This window comes from Rhinopithecus roxellana, chromosome 10 (assembly GCF_007565055.1).
Source record: "Rhinopithecus roxellana isolate Shanxi Qingling chromosome 10, ASM756505v1, whole genome shotgun sequence".
Lineage (NCBI taxonomy): Eukaryota > Metazoa > Chordata > Mammalia > Primates > Cercopithecidae > Rhinopithecus > Rhinopithecus roxellana.
Window position 1 is genome coordinate 22851387 of NC_044558.1, and position 15132 is coordinate 22866518.

The following is a 15132-nucleotide window of genomic DNA, read 5'->3' on the forward strand; positions in this document are numbered from 1 at the left end:
GCAAAAGGAACAGTCAGCAGAGTAAACAAACAACCCACAGAGTGAGAGAAAATTTTCATAATCTGTACATCTGACAAAGGACTAATATCCAGAATCTACAATGAACTCAAACAAATCAATAAGAAAAACAATCCCATCAAAAAGTGGGCTAAGGACATGAATAGACAATTCTCAAAAGAAGATAAAAAATGGCCAACAAAAATAAGAAAAAATGCTCAACATCACTAATGATCAGGGAAATGAAAATCAAAACCACAATGCAATACCACCCCACTCCTGCAAGAATGGGCATAATCAAAAAATCAAAAAACAGTAGATGTTGGCATGGATGCAGTGAACAAGGAACACTTCTACACTGCTCGTGGGAATGTAAACTAGTACAGATGCTATGGCAAACAGTGTGGAGATTCCTTAAAGAACTAAAAGTAGAACTACCTTTTGATCCAGCAGTCCCAGAGGAAAAGAAGTCATTATTCGAAAAAGATACTTGCACACGCATGTTTATAGCAGCACGATTCATAATTGCAAAATCATGGAAACAACCCAAATACCCATCAATCAATGAGTAAAGAAACTGTGTGTGCTCCCCCTCATATATATAATATATCTAACATAGAATACTATGCAGCCGTAAAAAGGAATGAATTAACAGCGTTTGCAGTGACCTGGATGAGATTGAAGACTATTACTCTAAGTGAAGTAACTCACAAATGGAAAACCAGACATTGTGTGTTCTCACTGATATGTGGGAGCTATGCTGTGAGGACACAAATGCATAAGAATGATGCAATGGACTTTGGGGACTTGGGGGAAAGAGTGGGAGAGGGGCAAGGGATAGAAGACTACAAATATATATGGTGCAGTGTATACTGCTCGGGTAATGGATGCACCAAAATCTCACAAATCACCACTAAAGAACTTACTCATGTGACCAAATACCACCTGTACCCCAATAACTTGTAGAAAAATAAAAAATAAAAGTAAAAAAATTATGTATTCATTTAGGTATTTGCTATTTTTAGTCTTCTCGACTGGTGTATTAGCTCCACAAGGGCAGTAACACGTCTTTTACGTTCATCACTGTGTGTCTTGCCTATGATGTCTAGTTCAGTAAAGGAGGTGAATAAATAAATGAGTGTATACCACATGAAAAAAGATTACAGTGCAAACAGTTAAATAGCCCCAGAAATAAGTATAACTGATAGAGAGGACATTGAGGAGACAGGTTGAAGGGAATGAAGGGTCTATGTTAAATAAATTCCTAAATACTTATTCTAGCAAAGTGAGTTGTCAATCACAAATTTTTATCTGAGTATCCTGTCAATTATGATGTGTTTATTTTAAAGCTTTTACTCACATTTACAACTATATTTATTTTTGTGTTAGTAAAAGAAGCTTTCCAAATTATGCTTAATGATATCTGAGTATTACTAGCTTTGTTTTCTTGTCTCTTTTTAATTAGATAAATTATATCAAATGAACTACAATCATGTCTCATCACCATATTCATAATTCATTTGTTAAGTGCTAACTGTGTATCTGGTACTTTATAGGTATCATCTCATTTAATTTTTACAGCAGCCATAAGAAGGAAATGGTCATATCTCATTTTACAGATCAGAACACTGAGGCTCAGAGAAGTTAACTACTCCAAAGTCATATAGCCAGTATTTTCTGGAGCTGGAATTCAGATCAGATGTGTTCAATACCTTCTACTATCCCATTGCTGTCTTTATGGTGAGTTATTTTAGTACACATTAAGAAATACATGAAATATGATTGGTATAGATATAGTATTTCTATTTTCTTTATTAGGCAGTTGGAAACATTTAACTCAGAATTTTAAAGCTAAGAAACTTTTTTCTGAGCAAATCAGAAAGGATGTATTCTTCAAATGTTTTTCTAAATGAAGCATTAGAAAAGGATGAAATATTTTGACATACAGAAAGGCATACAGACTAGTATAATAACATCTTTGTTCTTACCACTTATCTTGAAATAAAATCTTACTGGTACAGTTGAAAGGCCCTTGTGCATTCCTCCCCAGGGTCATTTTCCTCTCTCTTCCTCGGTAGTAACTGCGATCTCAACTTGATCCTACCCTTGCAGCTTGTATATCTTGGCGATAATCTGGTGGCTGAGTGCTGAATGGATATGTGGCACAATGGCAATTAATGTTATTCTTTTTCCTGAAGAAACTTACCTTATTTCCTTGCTTATTTTTTGTTTGCTACTCTTCCTGGTTGACTTCAGATTTGTAACAGATGGGAGCCATGATACTTTGAATTCTCCCCATCATACTGTATACTGTGAGAAAGGATTGAAAATATATAAGTTTCAGAGCCTATGTCTTTGGGATGAAAGATCGGTTCAGTAGTTGGTGTTTTTAATCCTGTTATGATCTGAAGTCAAATTAGAATGAAGAGCCTTAATACAAATAATCTTGAGTACCTCATGACTTTAAAAAAATTTTTAAAGGTGAGTGGGTTAGGCTCAAATTCTGATCAAATTTCAGATGGATGAGCACATTCTGTGTTTCCAACATTTTCCTCGGATTTTAAAAGTTACGTATAGTATTCCTAACTTTGTATGATCTATGCATAAGAATGTCTTGTGAAAGATTCCCAAAAGGTTTAGAGTGTAGTTTAGACTTGGTTACATGAGAGGTCTTCCTTCACACTCGCCAAATCTAAGGGAAAAGACTTCCTCAAGTTGGCAAAGAATTGAAATAGACTTCTTCAAAAAGACAGAAAGACAAAAACAAAAAATAAGGACAATATGTTGCTAATTAAGATGCAAAATAAAGTGTTACTGGTTCAGTGTAATTGATTTATATGAAACAGATTTTTAGGGAATGATAGAAAAGAGGAAAATAGGTAATAAAATGAAGGAGAAGCAAGAATTGTGATTGTGATACAGATCGGGGACTGGGGCTAAGAAGCTACTCTTGGGAATAAATGCCTGAGACACAAAAATACCTTGGAAAGATGATAGTGAATGACTAGAAAATACCAAAAACTGGTTTTTAGTATCTGTTACATAGTGAGTACTCATTACTTAATTGATGATTGACTGATAAAATCTCATCAATGAAAAGCACATGTTCATGTATGAAGATACATAATAACTTGTCTGCATACTATTTTATTAAAGAATTTCTTTTTTAAAGTTAATCCAGATGGTTATATTTTTGTCATCTTAAAAGTATTTTTTTCTGTTATGCAAGAAGAATGATTTTAAAAATGTATGTGAAGACTCTTGCTAAAGTTCAAGTGACCAAATATTGTGCATAAATTCTTTATTTCTTTCATAAAACTAATTTTGTTGAATTTTCCATAAAAAGTGCAACGACTAAACATTCTTGTGATAGCTTCTTTGTGAATGTGTCACTGTTCATGATTTGCACACGCCTTATAATTTAGGCTTTCTTTTGTTTTGGGCTGGCAGCTCCAACTGTTAAAGCTCTTGTCTGATTATGTGGAACTCCATTTTAATAGGAGCAGCTTCTTTGCTGCGTTTTTAAAAAATAGTCTTGGAAGCTTCTTACTTCCGAGAAGTGGATCTTTGTTGCGGACAAAGGATTATTTATGCTAAAGGAAAATGTATTCCCCACTGAATTAACTCGTGGGAAGCATAACAAGAATGCTCACTTGTACTTTGGCCTTTTGCTGTAGTGGAGAGAAGGGAAAATGACATCAAAAAGGACATTCTGTTGTCTTTTGCCTTCCTGCAAAGAAAATGTATTATAATGTTAGGCTTTTCAGTATGGTTTAGCTCAGGTTCAACTTTGGTACTAGAAGAATGTTCCTGAAAGGAAAGTGGTATGTATAGTTGACACTGTGCATGAGGTATGTCTGATATAACTTAGAGGAAAAAATAACTTTTTCTTGGAAAGTAATAGCATTAGCTTTGTAATTATTGTATATTTTTTCTTAAAATATTTTAAAGGTGGTTTATAATAAAAATAGACTAGCTTATTATGCTGCTATGAGCAATAAAAAATCCTAGGTTTTTATAGTCTATACTGTTGAATGTTTTTAAACTCTTCACTTTTGTCCCTTTGAAAATATAGGAAAGAATTGTATTTATCTAATTCAATGAATTAAAGTATTTTTTTCCATGTAGATTTCAAGAATACTACTTTGGAGCTAAAATTGCTGTTTCTTTTTTGTCTTTAGAAAATTATTATGGGGAGGCATTGAGCATTTTCGTTCACAGTTAAAATTGATGTTTATCTTTATTAGCAGAATAAGCTTATAGTCAAGTTTGTGAATTTATGCGAAGTCCATATGACCTGTTAGGATTTTGATGACAATCAGATAAAAGATAATTTCAATATCAGTTGTTGTAACATTTGTATTTACATTATGTTCACAGGGGAAAATAAAATTCTGGGAGACTTTTATATGAGCTAAGTTTTGTTGTTAATTTTTTTTCAAAACTGACCAGATGGTTCAAGAATTACTTTGATGCTAATGCCAGAAAATACATATTATATTAAAGTCTGTTTCAGGTTTTCCTTTTTCAAATGAGTAGTCCTTTATGAAGTAAAAAGCAAGGAGTGATACGAATTCTCTTATAGTCAGACTATTCTAACTAGAAGAGAAAGTTTTGTATTTGCAGTTGAGTAAACACATTCCTAAATCTTGTAATTTGGGGGTTTGGGGGAGTAGCAAAACTGCCACTGTTAACTGTATGTTAATATTTTGTTCTTTTTTCAGAAAAGAAATTTCATTTCAACATAGGTGACTATGCAGCCTGCAATTCAAGTAAGTTTTTTTCTTGGAAAAATATTTAAATTATGAGATTAATATAATTGAACTGTAATAATTAGCAAACATAAAATTATCACGAAGTGTTCTTACTGTGCTAGTTTTTTTAAGCATCACATTTTAATAACAGAAATACTATATTTTAACTTTCTAGTTCTCAAAAACTTAATTCTAAGCTTTTGTTTATACTGAATATTTATAAAATTCAAAAATACCTTAGGGTTATCTCTTCTTGGCTTTTTGGCTAAAAACAAGTGTAAAAATATATATACCACTGTGGGAAAAGAGGTGGAATATTTTGTGGTTTTCCCCTATTACAATTTAGTAGGTATTTACAGTTAAAAGAGCTTTCAGTGAAAACAAATATATGTTTTTAAATTTCAGATAGTTGTTCATGTGCCCTATAAATGCCTGTATATGACTGGCCATTAAAGGTTTAAAGAATGGTTTGTTTGTTTGTTTGTTTGTTTTTGTGGAGGAGTGCAAGCTGGGTGGTGTAATGAGACAACCAGAATTTTCTTATATTTGAATGATTTCCAGAGTTGGTGTTTGCTATATTATTCTTATTTTTTAGGTTTTCTTTATTTTGTATAAATAGAACATGATTGAATATTAACTTAAAAATAAAAGTCACATTGAAGGTCTGCCTGGAAAGAAGCAAGCAACTGATAATAAAATTTCCTTTGGGAAGTAAAACTTGGCATCAATTAGATTTCAGTTCTGATCCTAGTTCTGCCCCCTTGATTCCAAGATTCTGGCAAGTTATCTTACTTCTGAGTCTCTGCTTCCTTACCTCTATGGTGAGGATAATAGTGATTAATTTGCAGGGTAGTTGTGAGGAATCAATGAGATAACATGTGCAAAGGGACTGTTAGAATATATATTGCCTGTAAGCATGTCAGAAGTTTGGTTGTATCCTTGGTATGATACAATTTTCCAGATATAAACTTGGAGGTAGTACCTGTGTCATAAAAGTCAGTTAGTCTTTCCTCCTCCTCCTCCTCTTTCTTCTCTTCTCTCCTCTCCTTTCTCTTGTCAATATAACAGTGGATGACAGCCTAGAGAAGAGAATTTATCAAATGGTGAAGAACAGCCCTGCATGTGACCCTGTTGTCCACCTTCCTGTACTCTGCAGCTATAATCTCCTACTCTACTAATAGAGTTCCATCATACTTTTCCTTTTGGGACTGGGGAGTCCATGACTGTCTCTTAAAAGGTCTTATTCTTCCCCTTTGGGTCCTCTCACATCCACTGGCATATGCTCAGAACTCTGTTATTACTCAAAATCATTTGTGAGCTGATTACTTCTGTTCATCCCCTTTTTATCCAAGTCTCAGGAATGTCATTAGTTTCTTATCATTTATTTTCTTGATTCCTTATAGAGTTTTTATTGCTGCCACATTGCCCATGTTTTTCCTTATTTCTACACTAATGGACATTTATATTTTGTTAACATGGTAGATTCTTTCATAGTTTGTGTAATGGTTTCATAAAATCTTCTCTGATCCAGATTCCAAGATCTGTGTTTATTGATTTTTTTTTTTCCCAAGACTATCCTCCCTTCACATGTCTCATGGAGGTTTTTGCTGCTAAATGTGAGGACTTCCCAGGATTTCCACCTCTTTTTCTGCCAATTATGTTAGACAGTTACTTGGTTATTAAGTGTCTTGCTGAGAGGAGACATCCAGTGAATAGTTATTAATTGACGTCTTACTAATTTAATAGTTTAAGATATTTCTTGCCATTCATCTGTGTCCTTCATTCTGATTAATAAACATTAATAAATAAACATATAGTATAAATATAAACATGTAGTATAAAAGCATATAGTATAAAAGCCAATGGACAATAGTATATGACCTTTCTGGGGTCATAGTCCCATTTGAAAATCTGACAAAGGCTATGAAATCACTCTCTGTGAAAAGGCCCATTTGTAGATAGGCATAAAATTTTGCCTAAATGTAAGCAAGTGCAAGTACTAAGTTAATCTGTAGAGTACCCATGAATTAAATATCTCTTAATGACAATATGGCAGCTTTCAGCATGCTTGAGAACAATCTTCATACATGCAGTTTTTGTTAATGTCTAACTTTTAATAGTATTTTCTACTGACTAGCCCAGGTTATGACTAAAGTTGTCTGCTTGCAATAATAGGAAAATCCAACATGTACTCTTCTCTCTAATGTGACAAGAAGTAAAAATGACTTTTTAAAAAATGTTAGCGTCTCCATTTTCATACATGATTTAAAAAACCACCCTCTTAATTTATGCTCTTCTTTCCTTGACAAACATTTACATCTGCTCTGCTTTTTTTCAGCTCAACCAGATGGTTAATGGACAAATAACATATTCCATTGACTGTCAAATACAATTGATAGTAAGATACATTTTGATTTTGATGGTACAAAGAGCCATTTGCTAATATCTGTTCCTCAATTATTGAACAAATATGTTTGAATACTATGTGCTAAGCATTACACTGAGTCCAAGGATTATAATAGAAATAAGATATGCTTATAAAGGGAAGAATTAGTAAAGCGTTACTGTACTTCCTTGGAAATAATTTTAAGAGAATTCAGGGAAATAAATAACATCATTTTCCTATACTTGGGATCCTCATATATTTAGGAATTCATTTCCCAATCCCTACCCTAATTCCTGAAGTAAATGTCCCTTAAATAACTTACATTTCTTTTTTGTCTTTGATAGGGTTTTTAAATTTACTTTTATTTTATTTTATTTTTTATTAGATTTCCCTACCCCTGCATGCCTCTTGAGTTTATTCACTTTCTTTGTTTACCTTGGGGTTTTAAAAAAAATCTTTATTTCTCATCATAGGAGATTGGAAGTAGTTTCCCCCGCTCCCCGCCACCAATTTGTGTGGATTACCTGTGGAATTGCTATGCCTTTTGATCTGGTATAGTAAGACTTGTCTCAAATGAACCTCAATACACTTAATACATTTTAAGGGGAAAATGGTCTACATTTAAAAATCAAGAAAGGACTAGATTCACTTGGTATTCCTTTTACTTACAGTTCTTTTTTAAAAGTTTGGTTTTATAAAAAAAATTTAAAGCCATCACAGACTACAGAGTAGTTAAGTGTAGTACAGAGAAATTTGTTTGCCTGAGCCATTTGAGAGGAAGTGACGACTATAATGCTCTATTATCTCTGAATATTTTAGTGTGTATTTCTCAAAAACAAGGACATCTTCCTACACAACCACAATGAAATAATCAGAATCAGGATATTAATGCTGCTGCAGTACTACCATTTAATACGCAGGCCACTTTCAAGTGTTGCCAGTTGTCTCAATAATAACCAGTTCAGAATTATGTGCTGCATTTAGTTTTCATGTCTCTTTAGTCTTCATTAGGCTGGAACAGTATCTCAGTCTTTGCTTGTCTTTAATTACCTTGATAATTTTGAATATTCCAGACCACTTATTTTGTAGAATGTCCCTCAATTTGGATTTGCTTGATGTTTTTTCATGACTAAACTCAGGTTATGCATCTTGGGCAGGAATTTTTCTCATTGCGTCCTATCAGGTGGCGTACGATTTTGATTTGTCCCGTTATTGATGAAGTTCACCTCCATCATTTGGTTCTGATGCTGTCTGTCAGGTTTCTGAACTGTAAAATTACTCTTTTTCCCTTTGTAGTATTTTGTGTGCAGGTACTTTAAGACTATGTAAAAATCCCATTCTTGTCAAAATTTCAGTGTATTCATTTATATCTGTGTTAACTCATAGTTTCCTATTTTATTCAGTGTGGTATAATCCATTTCTGTTATTTATCTCAATGCTCAAATTGCCCTCAGTTCAGCCAGTAGAAGTCCCTTCATGCTGGCTTAAGTGTCCTTTTGGCATTCTTTGAGAGTTTCTTTGCCTTCAGATAAGAGATATTTGAATTCAACACCAAAGGATCCATTCTTGCTTCCCTCATTCCGTATTTGCACCTGTCTTCAGTGAGAAGATTGGCTCCCATTTGATAAATCCTCGTGTGTGTTACTGTTCTCTCATTATTGCTGCCACCCACACCCTGGGTAGATGCTTAGCTCACTTGGACTCTGACACTCTGTATTGGGACATTCCCTCTTTGCACCTGTTAGATGCCCTCTTTGTCCTACTCAGGGTCTGACATCTTGCACAGGGCTGTCCCCGTACCTGGATGCCCACTCACCTCACTCAAGCTCTGACTCTCCATTCCAAGCCACCCCACTCTTGGAATCTCCTATGCATTTCACTTAGGCTCTAATAATATTCCTTTGTAAGTTGTTCAGTAAGGAGGACAAGAGATATTTATATCTGTTTTAAAAAGTGACTTCATAATGACTTGATTACTTCTTTTACAATCCGAAGAATTGATATAGCCTTTTCTATAATCTTACATTAAATAATCTCTAATTGTATTTCAAAACTTTGCAAGTGTTTATTATAACATCTATAAAATTATAAAATTTATAGAGTGTCAGTTTTTATTCTAAACTGTGAATTGGCCAGGTAGTATTTCATGCTCTGTGGGCCAGTAGGCAAAATTGAGATATTATGCAGTTACTTGTATAACAGCCATTTTAAAATGTAAAAACTATTCTTAGCTTTTGGGCTTACAAAATCAGGTGAGACAAGATTTGCCCCATGGACTACAGTTTGCCACCCACTTGTTTTCAACTAAACTACTTAGACATTTTTAAAAAAGATAACACTGTTATTATGATTTGAAGCTTACAAAATGCCATTTATGCTTCATTCATTCAACAAATGTTTATTGAGTCTCTGCTATCTGCTAGGCCCAATGCCAGATGCTGCAAAGGTGTATTTTATAAGGCAGGAATCAGTAACTCATCTTACAGCTAAGATATTAAGACTCTGGTCAAGTAACTTGTTAAACTTACTCAGCTAACAAGTGAAGGGAAAATATTATTTGTTGAATTGTACCCTCTTGGCTCAATAGTAGAATCCATTTATTAATTTGGGGTTTTCTTACATTGACCACAATATTGAATATTGAAAATGTCTTGGCTGGGCGCAGTGGCTCGTGCCTGTAATCCTAGCACTTTGGGGAGTCTGAAGTGGAAGGATCGCTTGAGCCCAGGAGTTCAAGACCAGCCTGGGCAACATAGGATGACCACGTCTCTGCAATACATAAAATTAAAAACTTAGCTGGGTGTGGTGGCATGTGCCTGTGCTCTCAGCTACTTGGGAGGCTGAGGTGGGAGGATTGCTTGAGCCTGGGAGTGGAGGCTGCGGTAAACCATGATCACATCACTGCACTGTAGCCTGGGCAGCAGAACAGGACTAATATTTTGCTTCTAATTTATATATTTGCTGTGAGCTACAGCAGCTTTTTATATGTGTCTATTATGTATGATTTATGCTTCATCATTTAAATATTGATGTGGATTATGATGACTTTTAGCAAAGGTTTTATTCATTCAGTTGATTGATTTTTTTTTTTTTTCTTTAGGTATGGTTTGGAGAAGATCTGCCTCTAAGTCCTCGGAGTCCTCTGACCCCCAGACATGGACCAGGATTGGCTAATGTTTGTCAGTATGATGAGTGGATAGCTGTGAGGCATGAAGCCACTCTGTTGCCCATGCAAGAAGATCTATCAATCTGGTTATCTGGTTTATTAGGTGATGCTTGAAACAATACCCCAAATTGTATTATCTTATTCAATATGCATTTATTGAGAGCCTTACTCTTTGTCAAGGAGTGACTGTTACAGATGCTGGGGATACTCTAGTGAATGAAGTATTCAGTGCCCTTGCTTTCACCAAGGTTACATTTCAGCTGGGGAAATACTCTGATTCACCCTGAACCTTGGGTCTTGAATAGTAGGAAATTTGAGATTTAACTGAAGAGGTCAATAAACTTTGAATAATGAACATTTTCATTGTTAATATTAAAATCATCTTTAAAAAGTGTATTGATCTAATTTTTTTTTTTTTTTTTTACTGATTCACCCCCCTCACCCCTGACCCGCCTTAGTCTTGTATAAGCCATGAACTTTGAGTGAAACATATACTGTAGATAAAATGATTACAATTTCTGAGGCATTGAAGGATAGAGACATATGAAACCTAGGAAGAAATATCAGGTTGGAGAATGTCTGGCATCATATTTTTTACGCTATTAGAGAATATGAATGCTTTAAACTTTCTCCCCAGAAAAATTTTACTTTAAATAATTTTACGTAGAATTCTTAAGTTTTCATGAAAAAGAGTATCTTAAACGATACAGCCCTTCCAAGATAATAAAATACCAAATATCCACTGTATAATCAGTTTGATGGATAATGTTTAGAGTTTATTATGTAATAATAATGTTCTTAAAGAAGACAATCTAGAAGTAAAACGTTAGTATTCCCTGGGTATTTGTTATGGTATTGTCTTTAATTTTAAAATTGGAACCAAGTCCATCTTATTTATAGAGACTATTTTTCTTGTGCAAGGAATATTAATATGCAGTGAATTTATTTCAAATGAAATAAAATCGATGTCGGTTTTCTATATTTTTTCTGTACTTCTACATTACAGATATTTTTGTTTCAGTATCATTAAGTTAACTTGCCATTATTTGCTATTTTAACTGTACCTTCTAAGAGTATTTAGAGTCTGATCTGATATTTTTCTAGTGTTTTGCTGTAATCTGATTCTATTTAATTAATTTTAACCATATTGTTTGAATTTATGTTTCTAGAAGAATCTTAACTTTGAAATATGTTTTTAGGTATTAAAGTTAAGGCAGAAAAATTATTGGAAGAACTTGATAATGGAGTACTTCTATGTCAACTGATTGATGTTCTTCAAAACATGGTGAAAACATGCAACTCTGAAGAATCAGGGGTAAGTAAATGTTTGACAGTATGGATTTTATGTCTTGGTACCTATTAATTTATGTACATTTCTTATCTCTAGAAGGTTGTAAACTTCCATGCCAACTGGCTATGAGATGTTGAATAATTTACTTAACCCTTTTCAAGATCTGGAAAAATGTTCTCTTTCATAAAATGAGATTAACAGTTACCTTAGGATTTCGTAAAATGAGATTAACAGTTACTTTAGGATTTATTTGTGAGAGTTCAGTCAAATTAAATGAGTGAATGTACAGATGGTGTCTAACATAGTGCTTGATGCATAGTCAATCCAGCTCTTCTTGAGAACATTAACATAACTTCCTTTTAGAATTGTTGTGAGGGTTAAATGGGAAAAGAGCTTGTGATGGTTCCTGGCACACAAGTAGCAGCTGCTATTATTATTTTCTTCTTTATATATTCTCCATATATTGCATTGGTGGTAAATTCTATAAATATTGATTGGATAAATAATAAATGTTTTTAGACAGGTTTCATTCATTAGTCCTGAAGTCATGATTTGAAGTCGGTAAGGTTTCCTCTCTCTTCATCAAATGTAGGTATTCTCAAGAGTTTGGAGTCTGCAAATTTACACACAGTTGGTGGAAATACAAGGGAGTATCATCATTCTGGGGGACAGTGGATGATATGTGTGTGTATATATACATATATATCACTGAAAATAAAGTATATCTTGTAAAAATATTTTGTGGGTACATACTAGGTGTGTATATTTACGGGTACATGAGTTACTTTGATACAGGCATGCAATAGGTAATAATCACATCATGGAAAATAGGATATCCATTCCCTCAAGCATTTATTCTTTGTGTTACAAGCAATCCAATTGTACTCTTTTAGTTGTTTTTAAATGTACAATTAAATTATTATTGACTATAGTCACCCTGTTGTACTATCAAATACTAGGTCTTATTAATTCTTTCTAACTATATTGTTTACACCCTTAAACATCTCCACTTCCCCCCATCTCCCACAATCCTTCCCAGCCTCTGCTAACTGTCCTTCTACTATGTCCATGAGTTCAGTTGTTGATTTTTAGCACCCACAAATAATTGAGAACATGTGATGTTTGTCTTTCTGTGCCTGTTGTATTTTACTTAACATAATGACCTCTAGTTCTATTCATGTTGTTGCAAATGACAGGATCTCAGTCTTTTCTATAGCTCTGTGGTACTCCATTGTATATATGTGCCACGTTTTCTTTACCTGTTCATCTGCTGATGGACATTTAGGTTGATTCCAAATCTTGGCTATTGAGAACAGTGCTTCAGCAAACGTAGGAGTGCAGATAATCTCTTTAATATACTGATTTCCTTTCTGTTGGATATACCCAGTGGGTTGTTAGGTCATATGGTAGCTCTATTTTTAGTTTTTTGAGGAACCTCCAAACTGTTCTCCATAGTGGCTGTAGTAATTAATATTACCACCAGCAGTGTATGAGGGTTCCCTTTTCTCCACATCTTTGCCAGCATTTGTTATTGCTTGTCTTTTGGATGAAAGCCATTTTAATTGGGGTAATATCTCATTGTAGTTTTGATTTGCATTTCTTTGATATCAGTGATGTTGAGCACCTTTTCATATATCTGTTTGCCATTTGTGTGTCTTTTGAGAAATGTCTATTCAAATCTTTTGCCCATTTTTAAATTGGATTATTATTTTATCCTACAGAGTTGTTTAAGCTCCTTTTATATTCTACTTAATAATCCCTTGTCAGATGGATTGTTTGCAGATATTTTCTCCCATTCTATGGGTTGCTTTTCAATGTGTTGTTTCCTTTACTGTGCAGAAGCTTTTTAACTTGATGTGATCCTATTTATTTTTTATTTGGTTGCTTCTGCTTGTGGGGTATTACTTATGAAGTTTTTGCCCAGACCAATGTCAAGGAGAGTTTTCCCAATGTTTTCTTGTAACAGTTGCATAGTACAAGGTCTTAGATTTAAGTCTTTAATCCATTTTTATTTCATTTTTATATATTGTGAGAGATGGGTCAAATTTCATTCTTCTGCGTGTGAATACCGAGTTTTCCCAGCAGATTTTATTGAAGAGACTGTCCTTTCTCCAATCTATGTTCTTAGCACCTTTGTTATAAGTGAGTTCACTACAGTTATCTGGATTTATTTCTGAGTTTTCTTTTCTGTTCCATTGGTCTGTGTCTCTTTATGCCAGTACCATACTGTTTTGGTTGAAGTCAGGTAATGTGATTCCTCCAATTTTGTTCTTTTTGCTCAGGATAGCTTTGACTATTCTCAGTCTTTTGTGATTCCATAGAAATTTTAGAATCTTTTTTCCGTTTCTATGAAGAACGCCGTTGTTATTTTGATAAGGATTGCATTGAGTCTGTAGATTGCTTTCAGTAGTATGACCATTTTAATAATATTGATTCTTCCAATCCATGCACGTGGAATATTTTACCATTTTTTGGTGCCCTCTTCAATTTTTCATTAGTGTTTTATTGTAGAGATATTTCACTTCTTAGCTTAAGTTAATTCCTAGGTATATAATTTTATTTGTGACTGTTGTAAATGGGATTACTTTTTATTTCTTTTTCAGATTGTTGGCATAAAAATGTTACAGATTTTTGTATGTTGATTTTGTGTCCTGAAACTTTACTGAATTTGTTTATCAGCTGGAATAGTTTTTTTGTGTGTAGGGAGGTCTTTAGGTTTTTCTAAATATAAGATCATATCATTTGCAAACAAGAATATTTGACATCCTCCTTTCCAGTTTGGATGCCAAATCTTTCTTTCTCTTGTCTGATTACTCTAGCTAGGACTTCCAGAATTGTGTTGAATAACAGTGATGAAAGTGGGCATCCTTCCTGTGGTCCAGACCTTAGAGGAAAGGCTTTCAGTTTTTCCCCATTTGGTATGATACTAGCTGTGGGTCTGTCATCATATGGCTTTTATTATGCTGAGGTGTGTTCCTTCTATACCCAGTTTCTTTAGGGTTTTTATCACAAAGGGATTTAAATTTTATCAAATGCTTTTTCAACATCAATTGAAATGATATATATGGTTTTTATACTTCATTTCGTTGATAGATGTATCACACTGATTGATTTGCACATGTTGAAACATCTTCGCATCCCTGGGATAAATCCCAATTGGTCATGATGAATAATCTTTTAAATGTATTGTTGAATTCAGTTTGCTAGTATTTTGTTGAGGATTTTTCATCAGTATTCATCAGAGAATGGTCTGTTGTCTTCATTTTTTAATATGTCTTTATCTGGTTTTGGTATAATACTGGCCTCATAGAATGAGTTTGGAAGTAATCCCTCCTCTTCTGTTTTTCAGAATAGTTTGAGTAGGACTGCTATTAGTTCTTTAAATGTTTGGTAGAATTCAGCAGTGAAGCACTCGGGTCCCAGGCTTTTCTTTACTGGGAGGCTTTTATTACAGCTTTGATCTTGTTACTTGTTACTGGTCTGTTCAGGTTTTGTTGTCATACGGTTGCTCAGTATAATCCTTTAAATTTATGTGGTA

General features: G+C 33.9%; 1 protein-coding gene across 2 annotated transcripts in view; it reads left to right on the forward strand.

Moving 5' to 3' along the window:
• Window positions 1-15132, forward strand: part of GAS2L3 (growth arrest specific 2 like 3) — a 51757-nt gene that overhangs the window by 14892 nt on the left and 21733 nt on the right. The window contains exons 2-5 of one of the 2 annotated variants that reach the window (XM_030938314.1): window positions 1617-1737; window positions 4722-4769; window positions 10238-10406; window positions 11503-11618. In XM_030938314.1, coding sequence (XP_030794174.1) covers window positions 4752-4769; window positions 10238-10406; window positions 11503-11618 — 303 coding nt within the window. In that variant the 5' untranslated portion in view covers window positions 1617-1737; window positions 4722-4751. The remainder of the gene's footprint in view (window positions 1-1616; window positions 1738-4721; window positions 4770-10237; window positions 10407-11502; window positions 11619-15132) is intronic. The other variant, XM_030938315.1, reaches the window with a different exon arrangement.